The sequence below is a fragment of the Mytilus californianus genome, unplaced genomic scaffold (genome assembly GCF_021869535.1).
Source record: "Mytilus californianus isolate M0D057914Y unplaced genomic scaffold, xbMytCali1.0.p SCAF_4, whole genome shotgun sequence".
In the NCBI taxonomy this organism is placed as follows: Eukaryota; Metazoa; Mollusca; class Bivalvia; order Mytilida; family Mytilidae; genus Mytilus; species Mytilus californianus.
Window position 1 is genome coordinate 40,612,416 of NW_026262690.1, and position 27,013 is coordinate 40,639,428.

Here is a 27,013-nt window from a genome sequence, read left to right on the forward strand (position 1 = left end):
TTATGTGAACTAACCTGTGTAAACTGGACACCTGTTTAAACTGAACACTTGTATCCAGATATCTATTGAATATTCTTTTGTGAACTAACTTGTGTAAACTGGACACCTGTCTAAACTGAACACTTGTATCCAGATATCTATTGAATATCAATCTTTTGTGAACTAACCTGTGTAAACTAGACACCTGTCTAAACTGAACACTTGTATCCAGATATCTATTGAATATTCTTATGTGAACTAACCTGTGTAAACTGGACACCTGTCTAAACTGAACACTTGTATCCAGATATCTATTGAATATTCTTATGTGAACTAACCTGTGTAAACCTGACACCTGTCTAAACTGAACACTTGTATCCAGATATCTATTGAATATTCTTTAGCAAAATGATCATGTGTAAACTGGACACCTTTCTTATCAAACCAAAATAACAGTTCCAGAAACACTTTGTCTAAACAGTTTTCACTGTGTAATGATAAATATCAATAAAAGTATAGATCATACCATAAAATATCAGATACTTGAGATAAAAATGAGGCAGAAGATACCAAGGTGATATTAAAAACTCAAAAGAAGAAGAGAAAATGACAAATTAATGACAACAACTCCTGTTCTTAACAAATTTTTTTCTATTATAGTAGCATAAAAACCATTTTCCAGAAGTTCTGAACACTTTTTCATAGGTTTTTTTAATTATATAAGTTAAATAATTGTGTGTATCATCAGGAAGCAAGTTTCTCATTTCTTTTAAGAAAAGAAAAGTCTCTCTCTATAACTGCTACTACCAGAAACTTCAAATGAAACAACTATCAAACTTGTTCTTATGAATGCAAAAAAAAAAACATGAAAGGGACGTAAGCAGTTATATGAGTGAGTCGTGGTGTCTGAGTTGCTAATATAACATTCCAGCCATAGTATTTCAGTACACATACCAAATTTAATTGTTTAATAATATTTACCCCTATCAACATACATACCTATAAATGCACCAAATACAGCTGCATAACCTTGGAGGTATGGTAAACTGTTATTTAATGGACTCAAAGCAGTAGCAACACCACATATAACTAAGGCAGTGTTGTATAACATCAGTCTATTAACCCATGGTCTGTCAGCTAACCAGCCAAATACAATACGACCAATTGTATTGGTTATACCAATCACAGAAACCAAAAAGGCACTACTGTTTTCATCAATTCCAGCTTCCTCGGCACAAGTTGGTAGATATATATAAGGCATGTTAAAACCAATACTGGTGCAAATATTTGAAACAACAAACAGTACAAATATAACATCCTTAAGCAAAGAAAAGTCTAACATTTGATGAATGGCATCTTTCATTTCCGGTGACAAATTCAGACAACGTAAAAGAAACCATTCTTTATCATCTGATATCATTTCTGGTATGGACTGAATACTTGTTATATACATCTCTGGATTAGACTTGTATTGTGGAATGTTCATTAAACTTCCGCTATAAAATATATCTTTCCTATTGAAAACATTTGATCCTGTTACTCTCTGGACAGGTGTAAAAGAATGTTGACGATTAAATGAAGGAACAACAATGGCTGATAATGGTGATGAGGGTTCTGAATAATTCCCATTAACTTTATGAATAGCTCCATCACTTCTGAACATATTTACATTATTTGTCTCTGTCAACCTTAATTGATCTAGTACATGATCTTTAATTGGTTTTCTTTCTTCACTAACTGTAATTACTGGAACGTGATCTCCAGCATTTCCATTCTGTATTTTCTTATCAAGAAGCACTTCCTTTTCAGAACTATGTAATTCACCATTTTCTTCATCATTAGCTGACATACTGTAAGTTAATGGTCTAAATAAAGCACCACAAAGAATACAGTTCAAAATAATCCCTGCTTCTATAAGAGCAGCTCCCTGCCATTTGTATTCATCCACCAAAAATTTAGACAAAGGAGCAAATATAAATGTACCTATACCTGACCCACATACTGCTAGCCCAGTAGCAAATGATCGCTTTGTATCAAAATAATGTGACACACTCACAATGGCTGGCAAGTACATTAATCCAAAACCCAAACCTAAAATAAACTTAACAGTTAGGCAATGTGTAGACTGAAATAATTACAAAAATCATGACATTACAGAATATGAAATTATCTGTTTCTACAGTTATTATCTACAGGCACACTAGAGCTTTTGTCTCTTTAACTGAATCATTGTGCATCTTCAAAAATGTCCACTCTCTCTTTTATAATCTTATTTTGCTGATTTTTTGTTGTTTACAGTTTCTCTCTTTTAGCATTTTTTGTTGTTGATAGTTTTATGATAATAGACAAAACCCAAATATTTGGTAATATTTGTTATTTTAGTGCTATAACTTCTATATGGAGTTGTCTGACTATTTTGTTCCATATAAAAAAAATATGTTGATCTTCTGAACATTATTTCTAAAACTTGTTATATGAACCATTAAAACGAGATGAAGAACAATGGACACAGGGCAGACAGAAACTTAGTTACATATATAAGAATGACTCTGAACTGTAATGGTCACGCTGAAATACAATGGTTTGACGCTGAAGTGCATATTTTATCATTGTTCAGTGCAATGATGGCATTGTGACGCTATATTGTTAATAGCTACACCGAAGTGTGTTTGTGGTAACGCTGAAGTGCGAAGGATTACATAAATTATATTTTCAATGTTTTCAATTGTTTGTTAGAAGCAGTTTTTCAAGTCTAAAATTAAATCATCAAGAGTATGCAGCAAAATCAAAAAGGATGATCTCTCATTAAGTATGAAACTGCAACTAAGACATACCAAATATATGAAATATATTCTTACTGTTTGTTTGTTTATTCTACATTGGCTAGAGGTATAGGGGAAGGGTTGAGATCTCACAAACATGTTTAACCCCGCCACATTTTTGCGCCTGTCCCAAGTCAGGAGCATCTGGCCTTTGTTAGTCTTGTATGTTTTTTTAATTTTAGTTCATTTATATGTTTCAGAGTTTAGCGTGATGTCCATTTTCAAGGAACTAGTACACATTTTTGTTTGGGGCCAGCTGAAGCCTGCCTTTCGGCTGCAGGATTTTCTCGCTGTGTTGAATACCCATTGGTGGCCTTGGGCTGTTTTCTCTCTTTGGTTGGGTCTCTTTGACACATTACCCATTTTCATTCTCAATTTTATTGTATTTTAAATGTTGCAAACAACGTTTCAGGAGATGTACATTAAAGGTATAGATGGAAATACAATGTTGGCAGGGATCTTATAGATGATATTCAAACAGTATACAATTATCACATAATCCTGATTTGTATGGTAAACAGAATTATTGCAGAATGATTATTCTTTTTATGATTCTATTATTTCAACGATACACATACATAACAGACTTATACAAAAATTTTAAGCAGTTGCTGTCACTGCTGTAGGATTAGTATCCCTTTGTATTGCTTTGTTTCACTTCAAGACATTCATTATTTATAAATAACCTTGCCAAATATTACGAGTTGTTTCTTAACAAAGAACACAAAGCAAATTCTAATTAATCAGTGTTAATAGTGTTATCATAGTTCTTGAGCATTCTAAAATGAGTAATTTTGCAGATGAAACTTGTGTTTATAGAATCACATCTTATTTAAACATTAAAACATAATTTACAGAATGTGAAAATAGTGCAGTATTTATTGATTTACATATAATTAGACAGTTAAATCTACAGGAATCTATTCTAATACTGTAACTTCAAGCAAAATGGCATAGAATCAATTTAAATCATATTTTCACGACATATAGTCTGCAATCATAACCTTCTGATTTTTAGAGCAATGTCTTGATTTTAAATGTGTGGGAAAGAAAGCGATTTCTTGTAAAATTTTCTAAGATTGTTATCTCCAAAAGTCTTAACCCTTATACTATGTTCTTCCTCATCTTAAATTTTCAGATGTATAATGTTATTGCGAAATGGCGATTTAATAAGAAACCCAATCATAATAAATTGAACTAAATTATTTCAATAACAATATTTAAAGGGACACAACTCATGAACGATGAAAGTGACACCACCCAAATTCTAACTTGATCTGTGTTTGGTGGTAATAAGCATTGTGTATTCGTTTCGTAACATTTGGTTAAGGCAACCTAAAGTTAGATTGCGGAAATGGCAAATTTTTCCATTTATAAAGGGACATGACTCAAGAACATTGAGTGATTGACTGTAGTCATTCAACTTCTCAACATTTTGAAATTTAGTTTTGATATGGATTTGCTAAAGGGCACATACACTTGCATCATATAATGTTCACATGATTTTCTGTAGTTTACCTGATAAGATACCAAATGTAACATATAAGTAGTAAATATTTGGTGCAAATAAACTCAGTATAAATCCTAAAGATGCTACCAGCGCTCCAACTACAGTAACTTTCCGACATCCATAACGATTTGTCAAGGCACTTGCTACAGGACCTAGAATGTAAAGTAATATATTAAGTAAAACATATTTATAAAATAATGTACTGTAAATTCAGAAATTATTGCGATGTTTTTATTATTGCGAAAAATGTGACAGGATAATAATCGCAATAATTTAAACTCGCATTTTGAAATTTTTTATATGAATTAAACAGGATTTTTATCAATATCACAAAAATTAAAATCGCATTTTATTCTAAAATGACAAAATCACAATAATAAATGCACGCAATAATTTCTTAATTTACAGTAATAAGTTACATTAACAATGTTTTTTATATCTTTTCACAGTTTATTTTATTACCGTTTTACTCATGTATAATAAAATGATTCTAGCTATTTCTAGAAAATGTCATCTATAACAACATCAATTTATATCAACTGTTATTTATTCTTCTGACTGAGGTTTATTTATAACCACTGCTGGTGGATGTTTCCTCCACAAGGGTATCACCAACCCAGTACAGTCAGCCCTTTTGGGTAACAACATGAATTATCATTGATATGGTCATATAATTATAAGTTAACGCTGAATTTTTCAAAACATTAAGGATTTTCTACTCCAGGAATAAACTATATATACTTTAGCTGTATTTGGCACAACCTATTGGAACTTTGAGTCCTCAATGCTCTTCAACTTCACACTTTTTTTGGCCTATCTAACTTAATTTTTTTATTCAAGCGTCACTAATGAGTCTTTTGTAGATGAAACAAGCGTCTGGCGTACAAAATGTTAAGCATGGTATCTATGATGAGTTTATTTACATCAACTTTTATTTATTTATTTTTTTGACTGAATTTACATCAACATAGACTTAACTGAAAAATTGTATTATAATCTTTAAACTTACCAACAAGAAGACAAACTCCAGGAACAAGTGATCCTATCCAGGCAGTGTCTCCTTTACCTGCTTTAAACTCATCTAAAAACTCAATATAAAATACTCCAAATGAGTAGACAATTCCATCAGCAATAATATGTAACATAAATGATCCTAAGACAACAGCCCAACCCCATCCCCCGTCAGGAGGAGTGGGTTGTCCATTGTCTGTTGTTGTCTGATGTCTACCTTTACCCATCCTTCTACATCAGGTTAACAAATAAACAAGGTTCAAGGTTACGCTTAGGTACTCCAGTACGGTAATTACTGTCCTGTTAATTAGTACGATAATTTTTTACATCAATATGGAGGAAAATGTTGTCAAGATATGATCAGTCATTCTCTATGTAGAAGTCCGGAATGCAGCAACCAATAAAATCTTGCTCTCAAAATGTTAAAATTCTCTTGACCAATGTTCAGTCATTCTAAATCAAATGCCAAAATCTGAAAAAAAATTTGAAACAGTTAACTTTTATTTATAGGTACATTTGTCCTAATTATAGATAGGTGAATGATAAACACATAGTGTAGGAGTTATTTCTAGCTATTTCTATAACATACATTAGTTACATGTGCATGTGCAAGTTAAAATTACTACCCAATACTTACATTAATGTTCGTTTCTGGGATGATACATGTTTGAAATGTAATTGTAACAATGTTATACAAATAAATACTTCCACAGTGAACATAAGCTGACATCATGGGTTTTCAATAATTTGCCTAGATATAATGTACTCTTTTCTTTGGAAATTCTTTAATGAATTGATAATCACAAGTTACATCTGGGGATTCATTACATAGCCTCTGAATATCAATTACTTTTTTTTTTAATCTGAACCTCTTTTAATAGAAATTAAAGTATGGTGTGTAAAAGATATTACTCTGTCTGATCTTTTTCAATCAAAAAAATTTATAGAGTAAAACACTAAAGTCATAGAATAGAACTTATTACAAGACATATCTCCTGCAGACATGCAAGTACTTAAAAAAAAATATAACACACTTTAAATATTGAAGTAGCAGTTCATAACTGTTTGTACCACTAAAACCAAGATCTTTCCAGTATATGATACTATTGTTTGTACTGCACTTATCTAAATTTATTAATTTATATGCAACCTGATTTACACTTTGGCCTGAATAATAAATTTTCCATAATTGCATAAAACTGCAGTTTTTTTTAACCCTTACCTAACTTTATTCAACAATACAATACTTCGCTGAGCGCAGCCTGATACGACCGCAGAGGTCAAACCCTGAACTGTTGGGGCAAATTTGGACACAATATTCAAGCTTGATACTGTCTGAATTTGGATTGTGATAACATTTTTGAAATAAAAGAGGTTTCTGACACAAAATAAATGTGGTCAAAGATCTTAAAAATCTATTGCGCAATACTGTGCATTTGAAGATTTCTTCTTGAAAATTTTCAAAAAATTAGAAATTTCAAAAATTTTGAAGAAAAAAGTATGAGCCCCCCCAAAAAATCAGAACCCCCCCTCTTGGAGTAATTACCCCCAAACTCAATCCCAGCCGTCCCTTTGTAGTATGGAACCTTGTAGTACAATTTTAGAGAGATCTATACACTTAAACACAAGTAATTGTCTGGAAACTAGAAAAATACTTGTTTTTGGCCCCTTTTTTTCCCCCCTAATTCCTGTATGTTTGGGGCAATTACCCCAAAACTCAATCCCAGCCTTCCCTTTGTGATATGGAATCTTGTGGTACAATGTCAGAGAGATCCATACACTTACACATCAGTTATTGTCCGGAAACTACAAAAATGCTTGTTTTTGGCCCCATTTTGGTCCCTAATTCCTAAACTATTGGTATCAAAACCCCCAAAATCAATCCCAACTTTCCTTTTGTGGTATTGAACCTTCTGGTAAAATTTCATAGAGATCTATTCACTTAAACAAAAGTTATTGTCCGGAAACCAAATGTGTCTTGGACGACGACATCGCCCAAATTTTTGCAGTCATATAAAAATCAATCAACCAATTTTTTCTGTAGATAAATGAGTTGTGCAGTTCACTCCTTAATTTCATTATTCTTCATCATATTTTCTACTTAGCTCAATATTCGTTCAGACAGTACTTAATAAACTGACCTGTTTATGTCCAATCCACATCCAAATTAAATCACCGAAAACATAAACAAACAACATAAATATAACCCAATATCAGATAACATATAATCCAGTAGATATTTAATATTGCACAACACAAACCTTGAAAACACCCTTTGTTATGGTCTAAATATAATGATTCAGTCAACTGATCAATTTAAATTACAGTCATAAAAAGTACTGTTGTCATTACTTGTTCAATAAGCTATACAACCTTGCATGCTTCATTGAAAACTAATTTACAGATTCTTTGAACAGCTGAACTAATTGAAGAAGAAATATATTAGGACATTGGCCTTGAGTATCTTTCTGAAATTGAGAATGCACATGTTTTATTGATAAAATTTTACACTTTCTTTTTTTAATGTCCCAAATTTTCAAAAAAAAAAATTAGATATTCTATCATCCCTATCCATCTGTCTATCAAACATTCTATTTTTGTACATAAATTGTTTTTTCATTTTTAACTTTTTGAAAAACATTACGCTTGATAATACATTTGCTTGTTTTCTTGGTTAAAGCAATAGTACTGGATCTATGATTGTATATCTAATTTAATTTTTAAATTGGGTAGCAATGTTCCTTTTAACATCCTGTTCAGATGTGAAATCACAGAAACCCAAAGTTTAAAAGACTGAGAAATTCAATCACACACAAAGTTAAGGAATAATGTGACTCTACTTTCTTCAATATTTGTAGGGTCAGAGTTCATAAGAATACATACTCAAACATAATTCCTGAATTTGATTTGGATTATTTATGACCCTAACATGCCTAATTAATCTCAGGTATTAAAATGTCTACATCAAGTCTCTTATTTTCCACATAGGTAACTTCATAAAAAATATACAAAAAATAATCTTTGTTCAAATCTGATAAAAACTAAAACTAAATACAAGTACATAGAGAATATCATATGGCTTTTTCAATATCACATCCGTATCAACCAGAGACACCAATATAATCCCAAGAGCTCTGCTCGAGGGATTATATTGGTTGAGGATTGATACGGTGTGTGATATTGAAAAAGCCATATCATATACACTTTATTATATACATATACCTCACATAGATGTTTTTTATGTGACATGACGTCATACAGGTAAGGAGGTTTGAAATGACGTCATACAGATTATAGGTTTGACATGACATCATACATATTAGGGGATTGATAAAGCATTTGCAACCGTGAGTGCAATTGATGACGTGACGTCATTGAGATTAAAGGTGTGATAAAGGGCTTTGGAACCACAGGTGGTTGATACAGCACGCTTGCCAATGATTGTATTACACATACAATTTATCTGTATTTACTACTAAGTATATAATAAATATACATATCAAAACAAGTGACGGCTTTTGTCACAGTCCTATTGAGAATCCATAATAATAAATAAACCTTCATTTTGTGCAAAGGAATTTTACTTTTAAATTTCATAAGAACTAAAGAAATGTAGATGCTCTCCACCTTTTTTTGTTTGAAATCCTGAATCTGCCTCTGAAAACAATAAGAGAGTTTTATCTTTTTTCGTCACTTAAAACTCAATTTTTTAACAATAAGTCAAGTGAACCAACACTTTATGGTGGTACAAGCTGGTAGAGTTATCAGGATGAATACCGAAAGTATGCTGCAGTTGTCTAAAAATATCATAAATCCAAACTATTAAAAGACATGCAACAACATCATTGTTACGGCAAGAAAATTCTTCATTAAGGTAACATGATTTCAATTTTTCACTCAATTTTTTTTAGTTTTAATATACATTTAAGTACTTTTTAAATGCAAGTTACTGATCTCCAATAATATATGTTTTCTCACAATTTTGAATACCGGGGGTTCATTTATTTTCGTGGGTACCAATTTCGTGGTTTTACATAAGTCTGCTTACAGAAAATTTGAAATTTTCAAGAAGTTGAACATTTAAATTTGTGGTTTACCCGTAGCCATTAAATCCACGATCATTATTATCCCACGAATAATAATGATGAATCCCCAGTATCAATATTACAACTTATTTATGACATGACATATGTAAAGTGGTTAGTAACCAAAGTTGTTATTACAACAAGAAATGATTGTAACAGGATGCTGTTACGAAGTTTCCCAAACGAAGCTCCCATAATTCGTAATTCCCAGGGTCGCCTAACATTGGGCAATGTCCAGTGAAAATTGGTTTGATCCAGTAAAGTAATATGCATTAGTGATGCCTGGGGACTAACCTTGTATATCATTCAAATAATCTTGGCATGACAAACCAGAATATATATGGTTTAGGGGTGGGGATCTCGACCATTTACAAGATACTAGAACAATGGGGGGTGGGGGAACCCCTGGGGACTGACCCTATACGTCATTCAAATGTTCGTTACATGACGAACAGGAATATATATGGTTTAGGGGTGGGGATCTCAACCATTTACAAGATATAAGAACATTGGGGGTGGGGGGAACCCCTGGGGACTGACCGTATACGTCATTCAAATGTTCGAGACATGACAAATAGGAATATATATGGTTTAGGGGTGGGGATCTCGACCATTTACAAGATATTAGAACTTTCTCAAATGGCAGGGGGTCAGGATGACCCCTGGGGACTAACCCTGTATATCATTCAAACCATCTTAGCATAACAAACCAGAATATATATGGTTTAGGGGTGGGGATCTAGACCATTTACAAGATATTAGAACTTTCTCAAATGGCAGGGGGTCGGGATGACCCCTGGGGACTAACCCTGTATATCATTCAAACCATCTTAGCATAACAAACCAGAATATATATGGTTTAGGAGTGGGGATCTTGACCACTTACAAGATATTAGAACTTTCTTAAATGGCAGGGGGTGGGGGTGACCCCTGGGGACTAACCCTGTATTTCATTTGATGTGCTTTATCATGACAAACCAGAATATATATGGTTTAGGGGTGGGGATCTTGACCACTTAGAAGATATTAGAACTTTCTTAAATGGCATGGGGTGGGGGTGACCCCTGGGGACTAACCCTGTATTTCATTTGATGTGTTTTATCATGACAAACCAGAATATATATGGTTTAGGGGTGGGGATCTCGACCATTTACAAGATATTAGAACTTTCTCAAATGACAGGGGGTCGGGATGACCCCTGGGGACTAACCCTGTATATCATTCAAACCATCTTAGCATGACAAACCAAAATATATATGGTTTAGGGGTGGGGATCTTGACCACTTACAAGGTATTAGAACTTTCTTAAATGGCAGGGGGTGGGGGTGACTCCTGGGGACTAACCCTGTATTTCATTTAATGGGCTTTATCCTTTAGAACATTTTCAATTAAAAAGATTGTGTCTATCACAAACGGTTTTCAATTTATAATCATTTGAAAATTTAAAAAAATAAAATCCCATAGGGTTCTATAGTAAAACCCTCTTTTCTTTTTGCCCCTCAAAGTACCCCTTTATAAACCCCATTGCACAAACAAAACCCTGATTGCACCACTAGACATGTTAGTCTAACATATTGTGAAACCCTAAGTTAATCTGACAAGCGGTTTTGGAGAACGGGTGCGGACAAGTTCAAATTTAAAAGCGGCGGAAGAAGAAGAAGAATAATAATAATAATAAGAACTGAGCAAAAACAATAAGTCTTCCCAAACTTCGTTTGGGAGACTTAATTACTGTGTATATATACCTTATAACTGCTACATAGATATTTTGACTATTGATTGTATTGACAAGATTTTCTATTCATGAATTAATGATATATTCAAAAAATTGTCTCTTAAATTTGCATTCTTATGGGTTTTTCTTTTGGGTCAAAAGTTGAGAGCCAATAAATTATAAATCAATTGATTGTGGAAAGATATCTTTCATACTAGAATGATTTATAATACAAAATAAAGCACAAAATCTGACCACCTAAAGATTGAGATTTCCAGGACAAAAGAATCTAATCCTCCTCAATTTAACATTTCAATTTTAGTTTGAGGAAATCTGCATGTTCATAAGACTTAACTTTTTCTTAAATGAGGGGACCATTGTGATCAAAGTAGCTGGAGAGATTCATAGGTCACAAGTGTATACTAAGATTAAATCAAATCAAACAGCATTTGATGTAAAGTCCAATATTAATGTAGCTGTAATCAAACTGTCAAACAAAATATTAACAAGCTCAAAGTTTGACAATGCAAACAGTATAGGATGCACTAACCAGAATGTACATTTGTACATGTGTCTGAGGAGATGAATCTTATCTGGGTTTACCAAGATTTCAATTTATTTTAAAAAATATTGAGAACTAGAGGCTCTAAAGAGCCTGTGTCGCTCACCTTGGTCTATGTGGATATCAAACAAAGGACACTCTCCAACATTGTAGACGAGAAAAGACTTCATGACAAAAATCTCTATTTTGTTGATCTTCTAAGACTGATCTTTAAGTCTGTTTAGTTTCTCTCTATCTTCTTTAGTTTTTGCTCAAAACAAAAAATAGGGTAAAAAAAATCCTCTTTTAAGGGCAATCACTCCTATGAAGAGAGACAGTCTACTAACTATATCGGCAAAATTTGACTTTTTAATAGATCTTGCCTTGCTGATCATTTTTGTGATTTAAAGTGTTTATTTATCTATTATAATTTAAATCATATAAGGCATAACGGAAAAAAATGTTTCTCTCTAAGTATCATAGTTTTCATGAAAATGGGCAAAAATGAAAATAAATTGCTTCGCTGAGCGCAGCTGGATACGACCGCAGAGGTCCAACCCTGAACAGTTGGGGCAAAAATGGACACAATATTCGTGCTTGATACAGGTCTGAACTTGGATTGTAATTAAATATTTGACACATAATAGGTTTCTGACACAGAATAACTGTAGTCAAAGAACTCAGAATTGGGTATATGATTTGAATTTATATTCAATTTTTTGCTTTTGTGCAATACACTTTGCTGTTGCGAATTGACCCCCCCTCCCCCACAAAAAAAAAAAAAAAATTTACCCCCCCTTTTTTTTGCTTTTGTGCAATACACTATGCTGTTGCGTATTGAACCCCCCCCCCCCCCCTATTTTTTTTCACCTCCCCCCCTTTTTCCCCCCAAAAAAATTCTTTCCCTCCAGATATGGTCATAATCTCAATTAAAATTTGGAATGGAGTTTGCAACCATAATTACCCATTTAAATTTACCATAGTGCTAACTTAATCTATTATATAATAGAATTTAAAATATGGTGTCAAATCTTTAAAATGAATTTTTTTGTAAAAAAAAATATGCAACATTTGCAGATATTTTTACTGGTCTTCCTTTATAAATATGCATTTCTTTATACATAATTTAAAAGCAGTGTAAGGGAGGTAATCAAAACGTTGTGTTTGGATTACCTCCCTTACACTGCTTTTAAATTGTCTTTAGTAATTGTCCATTAACCATTTCTTTATACATAAATTTAAAAGTAGTGTAAGTGAGGTAATTCAAATGATGTGTTTGAAATACCTCCCTTACACTGCTCTAAATTATGTTTTGTACTCAAGTTATTGTCCATTAACGAGGACACCCTTGTTTTTCCCCCTTTTTTGCCCCTAATTCTTAAACGGTTTGAGCCATAACCCCCCAAAGCAAATCCTAACCATCCCTTTGTAGTATGGAAACTTGAGGTATAATTTCAGAGAGATCCATACACCGTTCCACAAGTTATTGTCTGGAAACCAGAAAAAGGCTTATTTGGGCCCCTTTTTGGCCCCTAATTCTTAAATTGTTACCCTAACCCCCTAAATCAATCCCAACCTTCCTTTTGTGGTTATAAACATTGTGTTTAAATTTCATAGATTTCTATTTAATTATAATAAAGTAATTGTCTGGAAACCAACTGTCTTCAGACGATGACGACGACGTGATACTAATATACGATAAAAATTTTGTTAAAATTATCGCAGCAACCCAACAACGGGTTGTCTGATTTGTCTGATAATTTCAGGGCAGATAGATCTTGACCTCATGAACAATTTTACCCATAGTCAGATTTGCTCTAAATGCTTTGGTTTCAGAGATATAAGCCAAAATCTACATTTTACCCCTATGTTCTATTTTTAGCCATGGCGGCCATCTTGATAGGTAGGCCGGGTCATCGGACACACTTTTTAAACTAGATACCCCAATGATGATTGTGGTCAAGTTTGGTTAAATTTGGCCCAGTAGATTCAGAGGAGAAGATTTTTTGTAAAAGTTAAACGACGACAACAGACGAAGGACGCCAAGTGATGAGAAAATCTCACTTGGCCCATTTGAAATCCAATTAATTGGAAAACCTTCAAACATTAGTTAATAGAAACCTGTGTCCCTGATAGAAACAAACAGTAATTGAGTTCTGAAAATCTGAATTCTTACTGATTGTTCAATATCACTTTTTATGTTATTGTTTCCTCACCAAACTATCTGACATAATTATACAATTGTATTCAAGTCAATAAGCTAAATCAAGTCTCACTTCACACTGCAGGAATAAAAAGGTTTCTATAGTTAATATGCTGTTAATGACAAAATAAAGTATGTTTCAGACCAGTAAGTGTTACTTTTTACACATCAAATACCCTTGAAAAATTGACAGATGTCCAAGCTCTAAAGAATAAGTCTCTTGAACTGATAATGAAATTTTTATCATAAATTTAATGCTTTCACATAAGAAAAATTTCAATATAATTTATTATATTGGTTGCAATGAATTACCGTGATTTCCCAGCAAAATAAAAACCAATAATTTCACATGTGAAAATCTTGATCATTTCACTCCTCTGACATCATACAACAATAGGTCAAGCTGTTAATAACTTTTCATCAAAACATTTGAGTATGCGTAGAAAAAGATATTTTTCCTTTCATTTTCTTCTTTATTTCCATTAAAAAGTCCTTTGTCAATGTAAAAAAGAATAACAAATCCAAGAATTATAATATCAAAAATATTCAACACTGAATCAGATAAATTCCATCAAACAGAAGTTATTCTATATACATGGTATTGTTTTAACATACAATTCCATCAAACAGAAGTTATTCTATATACATGGTATTGTTTTAACATACAATTTCAGCTTTTATATTACTACCGCTTTTTTTGTTTGTTAGCAAACTGACAATAACTTCTTTTAATATTCTTGACTGAATTTGTGACATGATCATTTACATAATTTAGTCTGATAACATTCTACTAAAACAATAAGTTACATTAAACTACAGGGCACTTGACATAGTGGACAAAGATATGTTTGATCACTCACAGTTTTGCTTTTCTGACATATATAGATATAATTCTAATTTGTCTAAATAACAGCCCAACAATGTTAGATCTGTAAATTTGCTGAAGCAAATTTTTTGTTCTTCCCTGGCCGGGATTCAAACTCATTTAGATATATATATTATATATATATATATCTACAAAATGATTGCCTATTCTTTATACACTTTGTTTATACAGTTTATCAGTCACTGTTTATCTTATGATATATATTGATATCAAACGGCATTGACAAGTGTCAAAAATGTAGTAAATATTGTCATTATGCAACAAGTTCTACACAATAATCAAATATTAGGGCCATGAACTTTTTTGACTATCTGATTGTTTCATCATGATTTCTGACATTTTACTGTTATATAAATAAATCAAAAATAAAACTGAATTGTTAGCAAGAATAAAATATCATTTTACTAAATTATTTTTTACAAGATCACAAACTTTTTTTCAAAGTGTTTTTTTTTTAAATTTTGGTACGTAATTGTAAGTATTAATGTAGTTCATAAATGACAAAACTTCCATCCACTAAAGTTTGACATTTGAACATTACAGATTTAATTAACATTAAGTTTATTCTATTGAATTGAATATCTTATATTTTACTAATGCCATATTTAAAAACGGTTTCTGAGTTTAATTTACTCAGGCATAATACAAATTATAGATTATCTCCCCTGATAATTCCTGGGCATTTCAACTTTTAAAAGATCATTAATGCAAAATTCATGCCAATCAAATTGACTCAAACTCTCAAATTTGATTAAATATAAACTTAATTTTAATTCGGAACTACAAAAGTTCAATAGAAAACAATACATTAAATAAATTGGAAATGTATCCATGGGACACAAATGATGCCCCCGCTTGCATATCATATAAAGTTATAAAGGGACATAACTGAAGAACAGTAAAAGTGATGCTACCCAAATTTGTATTTGATCTGAGTTTTGTGGTAATAAGCATTGTGTATAAGTTTTATAACATTTGGTCGAGCAAAACTTATGTTAGAGAACGGAAACGAAAAATTCAGCAATTTTTCCATTTGTTCCAAAATTCAAACTTGATCTGTATTTTGTGGTAATATGCATTGTGTGTAAGTTTCATAACATTTGGTTGAGGCAAACTAAAGAAATAAAATGGAAACAAATAATTCAGCAATTTTTCCATTTGTAAAGGAGCATAACTATAGAACAGTTAAAGTGACACCAGCAAAATTCAAACTTGATCTGTGTTTTGTGGTAATAAGCATTGTGTATAAGTTTCATAACATTTGGTTGAGGCAAACTACAGAATTTTACACAGAAATAAGTTATAAATTTTGGAATGCCTCTGACAATCAAAACTACAAAATCGCATGGTACTTCTATGTCATATATATTAATATAAACAGACAGATTAACATCTACAAATGTACATGTAATCAGGTGCAACAGTGTAATGTCATTTTCTTATTTCTGTTTGATTTGTTTTCATATTTTCATAGATAAAAATATAAATCAAATGCAAGTCATTATTTCATAACCTCAGGTCCTGTATAAGAATAATATTTTGTGGGTCAAATCAATCAACGATATGTGTCTTCTTAGTTTCACCTTTTCAGTAAACATTTGTTTCAGTCACTGGAAATTCCTGGGCACATGCGCAACAAAGAGTCAAATTAAAGATTGCATGCATACAGACCCAAATGAGGTTGAGTTATAGGCTGCTTGCAAGACAATAATATATCATTGATGCTTTTGAGCATATTTTTACAAGATTGATCCTGAACTGACTGCAAATATTCTGCTTTAAAATTTTTCAATGTTCGAAACAAAAACAATCATAAGCTTTAGTCTGTAGCAAATGACCTTTTAGGATTTTTTATTCTATCCTAGCAATTTTTTATAAAAACATAAAAATGTTACTTAACAAGAATAAATGTATCTTCACATGAATTGTAATATACTGAAAAGTTCAAAAGGAGCAAGAATGATTCCTATCTTTCATATAAATGGACTTAAAAAACTGATCATTAAAGTTGATCATATAAGAAGCTTAAATTTCTTCAGTGATGGCAGAAACAAATAAATTAGTTATGTAATGACTAGTGTCACAAATTATCTGAGCTCCATAAAATAATTTTCCATAAAGATAAGACCAAAGGGCACGAAAATACAATATATTTCTTTCTTTCCAAAGGAAAAATAACATAATCTCATTCTCTATCAAAATGTGATATTCTTTACAGAATATGTAGAGTGAGTGCCATGCTCGCTGCATGTTGAGGAGTCTGTTGGTGGCCTGTTGCAAGGCAAAATTTCTGCACCATATCCAACATATTCTTACTTTCCAGTGGCAGTCAAAAGAACCAGGTTCACTTTTGCCCAAATTTGGCCTTGAATTTCATCAAATATCAAAAAGGCCACATCTTGGTTCTTAAATGTGTCCATTTCAAAAGCCTTAATGCTAAGTAAAACAAATCTCTTCATAAGAATACAAATTATGCTCCAAAGTCAGCAGATTTTTTAAATATTGCCAAAAACGTGGTGATTTGTGCTATTTTTTTGTCAAAAATCTTCAGAAAACCTACAATTCTCCCGTTTTCATTACTTCATGAGTAATTGATCTGCATTAGACAAGGAATTTGGTTTTTCTTTTTACAGACAATCAATCCTTTATTATGTTTTTTTTCCAAATTCAAATGATTTATACAAGAAAAAAAATCCCCAATTCATGGTGGCAAATCTTGAAATACTTTACTATTTCAATGCAATACTTATAAAATGGTAAAAATAAACATTTGAAACATCCAAAAAACATAGAAGTGGTGATTACTGAAAATTGTTGTCAATATATATGACTGCAACCACCAACCATGGAATTGAAGGCACATATCATCCAATCAAAAGCTTAGTTATATGTAATATTTTATCAGAAATGGACCAGTGTAAATGAAAATCTGCAAGTGAGAAATTGTTATCTATATATATGATGACCCACATTGCATTTTAGTTATAAAGGTTATAACAATCTTTTAAATGATAAAAATACCAATGTATGTCAATAACCCTTTGATAAAATGCACTTTGACCAATTTTTATCAAATGAAGTCAGGGTCAGCTATATATCAACATTGTCAATAATATGTCTATCAACAAAGCTTTTTCCAGAGTTCACTGAAGGAAGACCAAAGAGTATTCTGTGGATATTTAAGAAAGAAATACCAGCCACTGAAGGAATCATGTTATTTGGAAATATCTGAGAGAAATATCAGTCACTTAAGGTCAAATTATAATCATTTCCATAAACAAAACCTAGTTGACCTATTGCTAATACAACTGTAGTATCTGAGAAACTGGAGTCGGTTTCACAAAAAATTAAGATTGATCGTAAGTCATGAAGAATTCAGTGTACTTACCATCAATCTTGGTAGTAAGTTATTTTGTGAAACCGACTCCTGACCTACAAATGCAATTATGAAAACTTAATGTTGATTAATGAACCGTGAAATGAGGTCAAGATCAGGAGAACCCTGCAAGATCAATATGTACACCTACAATACCAAGTATAGTTTACCTATAGATTATAGTTAGTATCTAAGAACGTAACCTAACCACAAAAAGTAAAGGTTGACCAACGAATTGTGAAAAAGAGGTTACTGTCAGATGAACCCTGCAAGACACCATACAAAATCATTCTATACACCAAATAGTTGACAAACATTCCATACATAAAATTTAGTTGACCTATTGTTTATGGTATCTGATAAACGGACCTGATGGCTTTGGATTAGCATTCCTATGTCTTGCAGTCACAGGAGAGACAATAACTTGTTAAAACCATCCATATATACATTTGCCTGTCCCAAGTTAGGCACCTTGCTAATGATTGTATCATATCACATCTTAATATGTTTTGTTATTAAATTAGGAGAATTTGGTGTTGATGAAAGATCTTTGATTATATCTTTTTAATTTCTTCAGAATCTTTTTAAACCCTGGACAATATAGAACTTGACACAATGTACAATGTATAAACACCTCTTTATTGATGAAGACTGTATGTTGCTCTCTGGGTGTCCTTTGTTTTTTTCTTTTTTGGTGGTATGCAGTCTCATTGGAATATATGAAACACATCTTTTTTTATGTATGAGAACACAGGCTTATTTTACCTATAGATTCTAAATTTCTTGGAAGAAGAAATTTGCTTCAGAAGGGAAGTGAAAATATAGTTTGCTTCCATAATAAATAATTGAATAAAATATAAACGATTTTATTAAAAAAAAAAATCTTCTTCCTGTATATGATAGAATAAAATGCTCCGCAGGGCGCAGCTTGATACGACCGCAGAGGTCGAACCCTGAACAGTTGGGGCAAGTATGGACACAACATTCAAGCTTGATACAGCTCTGAATTTGGATTGTGATTAAATATTTGACACAGCATAGGTTTCTGACACAGAATGAATGTGGTCTAAGAACTTAAAAATTTTAAATTGGACATTCACCTATTATGGTCCAATATCCAAAATCTAAAAACATGGTTAGATTCAGCATATCAAAGAACCCGAAGAATTCAATTTTTGATGAAATCAAACAAAGTTTAATTTTGGACCCTTTTGATCTCAATGTGGACAAAGTTGATAACGGGGCCCAAAAATCAAAAATCTAAATACATGGTTAGATTCAGCATATCAAAGAACCCCAAATATTCAATTTTTGTTGAAATCAAACAAAGTTTAATTTTGGACCCCGATTTGGACCAACTTGAAAACTGGGCCCATAATCAAAAATCTAAATACATGTTTAGATTCAGCATATCAAAGAACCCTAAAAATTCAATTTTTGTTAAAATCAAACTAAGTTTAATTTTGGACCCTTTGGACCTTAACGTAGACCAATTTGAAAACGGAACCAAAAATTAAGAATCTAAATACACGGTTAGATTCGGCATATCAAAGAACCCCAATAATTCAATTTTTGATGAAATCAAACAAAGTTAAATTTTGGACCCTTTGGACCTCAATGTGGACCAATTTAAAAACTGGGCCCAAAATACAAAAACTTAATACACGGTTAGATTCAGCATATCAAAGAACCCGAAGAATTCAATTTTTGATGAAATCAAACAAAGTTTAATTTTGGATCCTTTTGATCTCAATGTGGACAAAGTTGATAACGAGGCCCAAAAATCAAAAATCTAAATACATGGTTAGATTCAGCATATCAAAGAACCCCATAAATTCAATTTTTGTTGAAATCAAACAAAGTTTAATTTTGGACCCCGATTTGGACCAACTTGAAAACTGGGCCCATAATCAAAAATCTAAATACATGTTTAGATTCAGCATATCAAAGAACCCTAAAAATTCAATTTTTGTTAAAATCAAACTAAGTTTAATTTTGGACCCTTTGGACCTTAATGTAGACCAATTTGAAAACGGAACCAAAAATTAAGAATCTAAATACACGGTTAGATTCGGCATATCAAAGAACCCCAATAATTCAATTTTTGATGAAATCAAACAAAGTTAAATTTTGGACCCTTTGGACCTCAATGTGGACCAATTTAAAAACGGGGCCCAAAATCCAAAAACTTAATACACGGTTAGATTCAGCATATTAAAGAACTCCAAGAATTCAAGAATAAAACCCCATTGAAATTGATCAAGAAATAAGCAGTTTATATGAAGTATCTTCTTTTGCACAATACTGTGCAATTGAATATTTCTTGCTATTGCGCAATACTGTACAATTGACAATTTCTTGCTATTGCTCAATATTGTGCTATTGGATATTTCTTGCTATTGCGCAATACTGTGCAATTGAAGATTTCTTGCTATTGCGCAATACTGTGCAATTGAAGATTTCTTGCTATTGTGCAATACTGTGCAATTGAAAATTTCTTGCTATTGCACAATACTTATTATATAATAATTTACACATCCTGTTTGGTGTGTATCTCCTACCATATCATTATTATTTGCTTTTAAATATAAATCAGAAATAACCAACTTAAAATGGAAAATTTTAAAAGAAAAAAAAAAAGGAAAAAAAGAAAACCCCCCCCCCCCCCAAATTTTTTGAACCCCATTATGATTCATCACCCCCAAACTCAATCCCAGCCTTCCCTTTGTGGTATGGTACCTTGCAGTACAATTTCAGAGAGATCCATACACTTGAACACAAGTTATTGTCTGGAAACTAGAAAAATGCTTATTTTTGGCCCCTTTTTGGCCCCCAATTCCTAAACGTTTCGGGCAATAACCCCCAAACTCAATTCCAGCTTTCCCTTTGTGATATGGAACCTTGTAGTACAATTTCAGAAATATCCAAACACTTACACACAAGTTATTGTCATGAAACTAGAAAAATGCTTGTTTTTTGCCCCTTTTTTGGCCCCTAATTCCTAAAATTTTGAGGCAATTACCCCCAAAATCAATTACAGCCTTCCCTTTGTGATATGGAACCTTGTGGTACAATGTCAGAGAGATCCATACACTTACACACAAGTTATTGTCTGGAAGTTACAAAAATGCTTATTTTTGGCCCCTTTTTGGCCCCTTTTTGGCCCCTAATTCCTTAACTGTTGGTACCATAACCCCCAAAATCAATCCCAACCTTCCTTTCGTGGTATTGAACCTTATGGTAAAATTTCATGGAGATCCATTCACTTAAACTAAAGTTAGAGTGCGAAAACCAATGTGTCTTCGGACGACGCCGGACTACGCCAGACGAAGACGACGACGACGACCACAACGTCACACCAATATACGACCAAAAAATTTTTAATTTTTGCGGTCGTATAAAAATAAACTGCTTCGCAGAGCGCAGTGGGATACAACTGCAAAGGTCCAACCCTGAACAGTTGGGGCAAAAATGGACACAATATCGCACTTGATACAGGTCTGAATTTGGATTGTAATTAAATATTTGTCACACTATAGGTTTCTGACACAGAATAAATGTAGTCAAAGAACTTGAAATTGGTTATATGATTTGAATTTATATTCAATTGAAGATTTCTTGCTGTTGTGCAATACACTGTGCTGTTGCGCAATACTTAGTACATCTGTTTTCAGACTATATACAAAGAATTAGCAAAATAAATTGTGACCATTTTTCTTTGAAAAATTGACAATTTCTTAAATCATGAAGAAGAAAGAAAAAAATTGACTCCCTTCCCCCCTTTCAAAAAAAATAATATTTCAAGAAATTTTCTTTTTGTAAAATGTGGAACAATTTAAGAGACATCCATACACTTAAACACATTTTATTATCTGAAAACTAGAAAAATGCTTGTTTTAGACCCTTTTTGGCCCCTAATTCCTGAACGGTTTGGGCAATTACCCCCAAAATGAATCCCAACCTTCTACTTGTGGTATAGACTATTTTCATATTACCAACTTTTGACTCCGGATTATACAACTTTTCGACAGGTTTCCTTTTCTGTAGTAGGACATCATGGTACTAAGTCAAGCAAGAGCATGGTAAAGAAGTAAAATAAAGCTTTCAGTTGGTATAATTTTTGGGGAAAATTAACTGCTTTACATTTTCTTTACAAGACAAAATCATCGGAAAACAGTAAACTTTCTTCTCAAATTACACTGATTATATGTTTGATTTTACTTATTTTGGTTGCTCTTACTTGACAGAGTACCAGGATGTCTTACCACAGAAAAGGTAACCTGTCGAAATATTGTATAATCCGGAGTAAAAAGTCGGTAATATCAAAATAGTCTATTGAACTTTGTGGTACAATTTCAGAGCAATCAAAATACTTATACACAAGTTATTGTCCTGAAACTAGAAAAATGCTATTTTTGGGCCGCTTTTGGCCCCTAATTCCTAAATGGTTGGGACCATCACCCCCAAAAACAATCCCAACCTTCCTTTTGTGGTATTGAACCTTTTGATTAAATTTCATAGAGATCCATGCACTTAAACTAAAGTTATTGTCTGGAAACCAAAAGTCTTTGGACGACGACGACATGAGAGCAATAAACGACTAGTCGTATAAAAACCATTAGCCCAACAAAAGACAATGGTTGGTGCTTAACAGAATGAGAGTTTATCATCACATCATGACACATGTATGACACGTATGACAAGTGTATGACAATGAGTACCTCATTCCTTTCACTTATGACTGTAATTGTATATTACTCATATATATCATCACTTTATTACATTGTATTTTGATCAAATATCATATGATTAATAAATATATGATTCTTTAAAATAAATTAAAATCAAAACTGCAAAGTATTCATTTTAACAGGAAATAATTTCATGTCACCAATTTTATCAAAACACTCATAAGGAAGACATGTAACTGCTATTCATTCTATTTCATCTTAATCTTAACAAATTTTTTAGACATTGACCCTAATAGAACCCACTTTATATCTTAATTTATAAATACAAGGTCAAATGAAGATTAAGTGTTATAACTGAATATTATATTATGATGAGTTCATCAACAATAATGAGCAAACAATCATACAAATTTCTTTTTTTCTGCATACATGAACTTTGTAAGTCTTGTATGTTTTTTTGTTTTTTTTTTAATTTTAGTTCATTTATATGTTTTGAGTTAAGTGTGACGTCCATTTTCACTGAACTAGTACACAATTGTGTTTAGGGGCAAGCTGAAGCCCGCCTCCAGGTGCGGGATTTTCCACTGTGTTGAAGACCCATTGGTGGCCTTGGGCTGTTTTCTGCTCTTTGGTTGGGTTGTTGTCTCTTTGACACATTCCCCATTTCCATTCTCAATTTTACATCTTTTAAAAAGAATTCACCCCCAGTTTTTGGTGGGTTTCGTGTTGCTCAGTCTTTAGATTTCTATGTTGTGTTTTGTGAACTGTTGTTTGTTTCTTTTTTCCTTTTTAGTCATGGCGTTGTCAGTTTATTTTTGACTTTTGAGTTTGGATGTCCCTTTGGTATCTTTTGCCTCCTTTTTAAACAAACATTACTTAGTAAGAGTTTTGTAATGTTGCTTTACATTGTAATTATCTACTGTCCACTTCATATTTACATCTGCCTATTTTTACAGAAAGATCTACTTTTTTGGTGTTTTTTTTAAGATATTCATGAAATGCAACGAATAATACATGTAATAAATATATCAATATATTATGTAAACAATCATTTCAGCAGCAAAATCATTGCTAATCTAGTTTGAGTCGTTCCATAGGGATGTGACTCCTAAATTTCATTTTTTTTTTTTTTTTTTTAATTTTCCATGTTGCCCTTTCAATAACCTGTATATAAATTTATATTCATTTTCACATTATTTTATCTTAGTGGATACTTTTTTCATCTATTTTTTTCATAATGATGAAAACCATAGCAAATCTACTTTTTTTTAATTCTGGTATTGATAACTTTTTGAGATGGAAAAGGATTGATTTCAAAATAAATTTCTTTTATTTTTAGAGAAAGCAAAGTTCAAATATGAATAAAAAGATAAGTGGAATATACTTCAGTAAGACAGCAACCCAATAACACAACAAAAACAGAAAGACATTTAGAGGTCAACATTACATCTTCAAAAAATTCAAAATAAGTATACATACAATATTTAGGTTTTACACTTCCAAGCAACTGAAATCTGAGTTGTTGTTACAATCTATAAATGCACAGCAAAATAAGCTCAAACATTTTACTCTTTAGAATAGATTAGTAAGGGGACCACACGATAAGTTGCTTTCTATGTTTGTATTATTTATGGTCTATTCTCTTAAAAGTGTATTTTAGGCTTCAATAAGAGCACAGGGATACATCAGCTAAACTGATCTTTATGGTTTAATGTTTAATATTTTTTAATGGTTTTTCCCCCTTACATATTATGCAATTGTATTGAACATATATGCATTTTTATTTTTCAAGCATGTTTATGCTTTTCTTTGATGAGGAACTCATGGTAAATCATTTCTATCTAACCCTCTTAAAATAATGCATTGTTCTTATTGTTGGTTAATGGTGTCATAAAGGTGCATGTTACTGACAAATTTTTGCAGAGACAGATATAACTTCCCTTCATTTCAAGTCTGAAATGTATCTGCTAATATGTAAATAAAATATATGTTATGCATTCAGTTGCTTGGAAGTGTAAAACCTAAATATTGTATAAATACTTATTGATTATTGAAGATGGGACTATCAAAGGTTACAACAGAATGTTGCAAGTAGAATTGAATCATTTTAAATACTTCATTTTGGAAACCCCACTTTAGTGAGGACAAATCTACCTGACAATTAAGAAACATTTTATTAAGCCAGTGTACGAAACAATTTAGTGAGATAAAGATTTTGTCAATACACACAATGTCAACCTAAATTAAGGAATTTACTTGCAGGGTAAACACTGAGTGCAGAGGGGCAAACAGATTTGTTGTTTGATAAAAAGTGAGATACACCTGCTCTATCTGACTTCAGAGTTTGGTTCATTGTGTTGTTGGTTTGCTTGCCCATTGGCATAAACCCTTCATCTCCTTTTAGTCACATCAGAGAGTCTAAACTTGAAGCTTATATATTTTTATAGGTCTTATTTAGCAAATTGAAATATATAGATTTATCTCCCTTTGTCACAATTTGACACTTGTGAAATTTTGCTTTTTTACTGTAGTATTTGGGGAGGGGAGGGGATTGCATCAAAAATTTTCTTTGTTAATATGAAATGAAATCTTAATAAGTTTTTGAAGTAGATTGACAAATGTAAGCATCTACATTTGTACCTACATGCAAGTGCCTTCTTATTGCTTACAATTTCTGGACTGAATTGGTCAGTACATACATGTATACAAACATTCATAATATAAAATACAACTTTATTTAATCCTTAATAATCACTTAAAACATGTAATAATAAATAGACTAAAAACACTGGCACTTGTCTTTGAAAAAAAAATACTTAATATACTATACTTTAATATATCATTATGTTATATGAAAGTATATAGGTATTTTTTTCTGAGACAAGTGTTATATTAAATCATATACATGTATGTTATTTTTTTTCAGAGACAAGTGGTTTATTAAAGAATATAGGTATTTTTTTCAGACACAAGTGTTATACTAAAGCATATAGGTAATTTTTTTTTGAGACAAGTGTTATATCGAAGTATACAGGTACGGTATTTTTTTTTTCAGAGACATGTGCCTGTGACTAGAAACTAATACTACTATTTTCAATATCTTTGTCTCCCTAAAATTACCTGTAAATTGTAGTTTTTTGGGCATTTCTCTATTCTAACAAAGGTCTACTTTTTTTCTGATTATGAAGTGCTTTTAGGATTGCTTAAAAGTTTTCTGTGATATTTTTTGTTACTGCTGTTTGTCTTTTGATTGTTTTATCCAATGGAGATGTTGTTCTCTTGTTTTATTGGACTAATGATTTCTGACTGCCCCCTCTATTTTTTTAATTCTTTTTCCTGAAAAATTATCTTTAAGTAGATAATTTAAATAATATATGTACATGTTCATTCTTCATAAAAAAAATAAAATTTCCTGTATTCAAATTTACAAATACTTTCTACTGTTAAAAAGCTAATGAAATAGGGAATTAAAAAAAAATACAAATCTCATTGCATTTTGCTGAGGTTGTACCATGTATATAAACGGAATCAAGTTAACTAGTACAATTGTAAACTTGTACCACGTCAACTTGTACCACTTATCAAAGTCAACTCGTACCAACATTAACTCCGAACTCGTACCACTGCAAACTCGTACCATTAATAAACTGCTTCGCTGAGCGCAGCTGAATACGCCCGCAGAGGTCCAACAATGAACAGTTGGGGCAAAAATGGACACAATATTCAAGCTTGATACAGGTCTGAATTTGGATTGTAATTAAATATTTGACATATTATAGGTTTCTGAATAATTGTAGTCAAAGAACTTGAAATTGGTTATATGAATTGAATTTATATTCAATTAAAGATTTCTTGCTGTTGAAGTTCAATTAATTCTCAATGTCATATTAGAAATTTATGAAAATCAAAAGGGAGCTTACATCAATAGATATAAACAATTCACCAAAGTTTCATGAGAATTGCTGACAGCATTTTTGAGTTATTGTCCGAAAACTGGAAAATACCCCCTTTTTTAATGAATAAAACCCCATAACTCAGAAATGTAAAATGTAAAATTTATAAAATTCTAAAGGAAGCTTACATAAATAGATATAAACAATTCACCAAAGTGTCAAAAGAACTGCTGAAAGCATTTTTGAATTTTTGTCTGAAAACTGGAAAATGCCCCTTTTTTAATGAATAAAACCCTGCAACT

General features: G+C 31.9%; 1 protein-coding gene across 3 annotated transcripts in view; it reads right to left on the minus strand.

Annotated features, from left to right (window-relative positions):
- LOC127738045 (monocarboxylate transporter 12-B-like) overlaps positions 1 to 27,013 on the minus strand; it is a 45,541-nt gene that overhangs the window by 16,402 nt on the left and 2,126 nt on the right. For 2 of the 3 annotated variants that reach the window (XR_007999920.1, XM_052249125.1), the window contains exons 2-4: positions 5,321 to 5,794; positions 4,320 to 4,463; positions 979 to 2,070 (exon numbers count right to left, since the gene is read on the minus strand). Coding sequence is in view for 2 of the 3 variants with exons in the window: in XM_052249125.1 (XP_052105085.1) it covers positions 979 to 2,070; positions 4,320 to 4,463; positions 5,321 to 5,549 (1,465 nt within the window). In the remaining variant the exon portion in view is untranslated. Of the gene's footprint in view, positions 1 to 978; positions 2,071 to 4,319; positions 4,464 to 5,320; positions 5,795 to 7,463; positions 7,625 to 27,013 lie in introns of those variants that run through there. The other variant, XM_052249126.1, reaches the window with a different exon arrangement.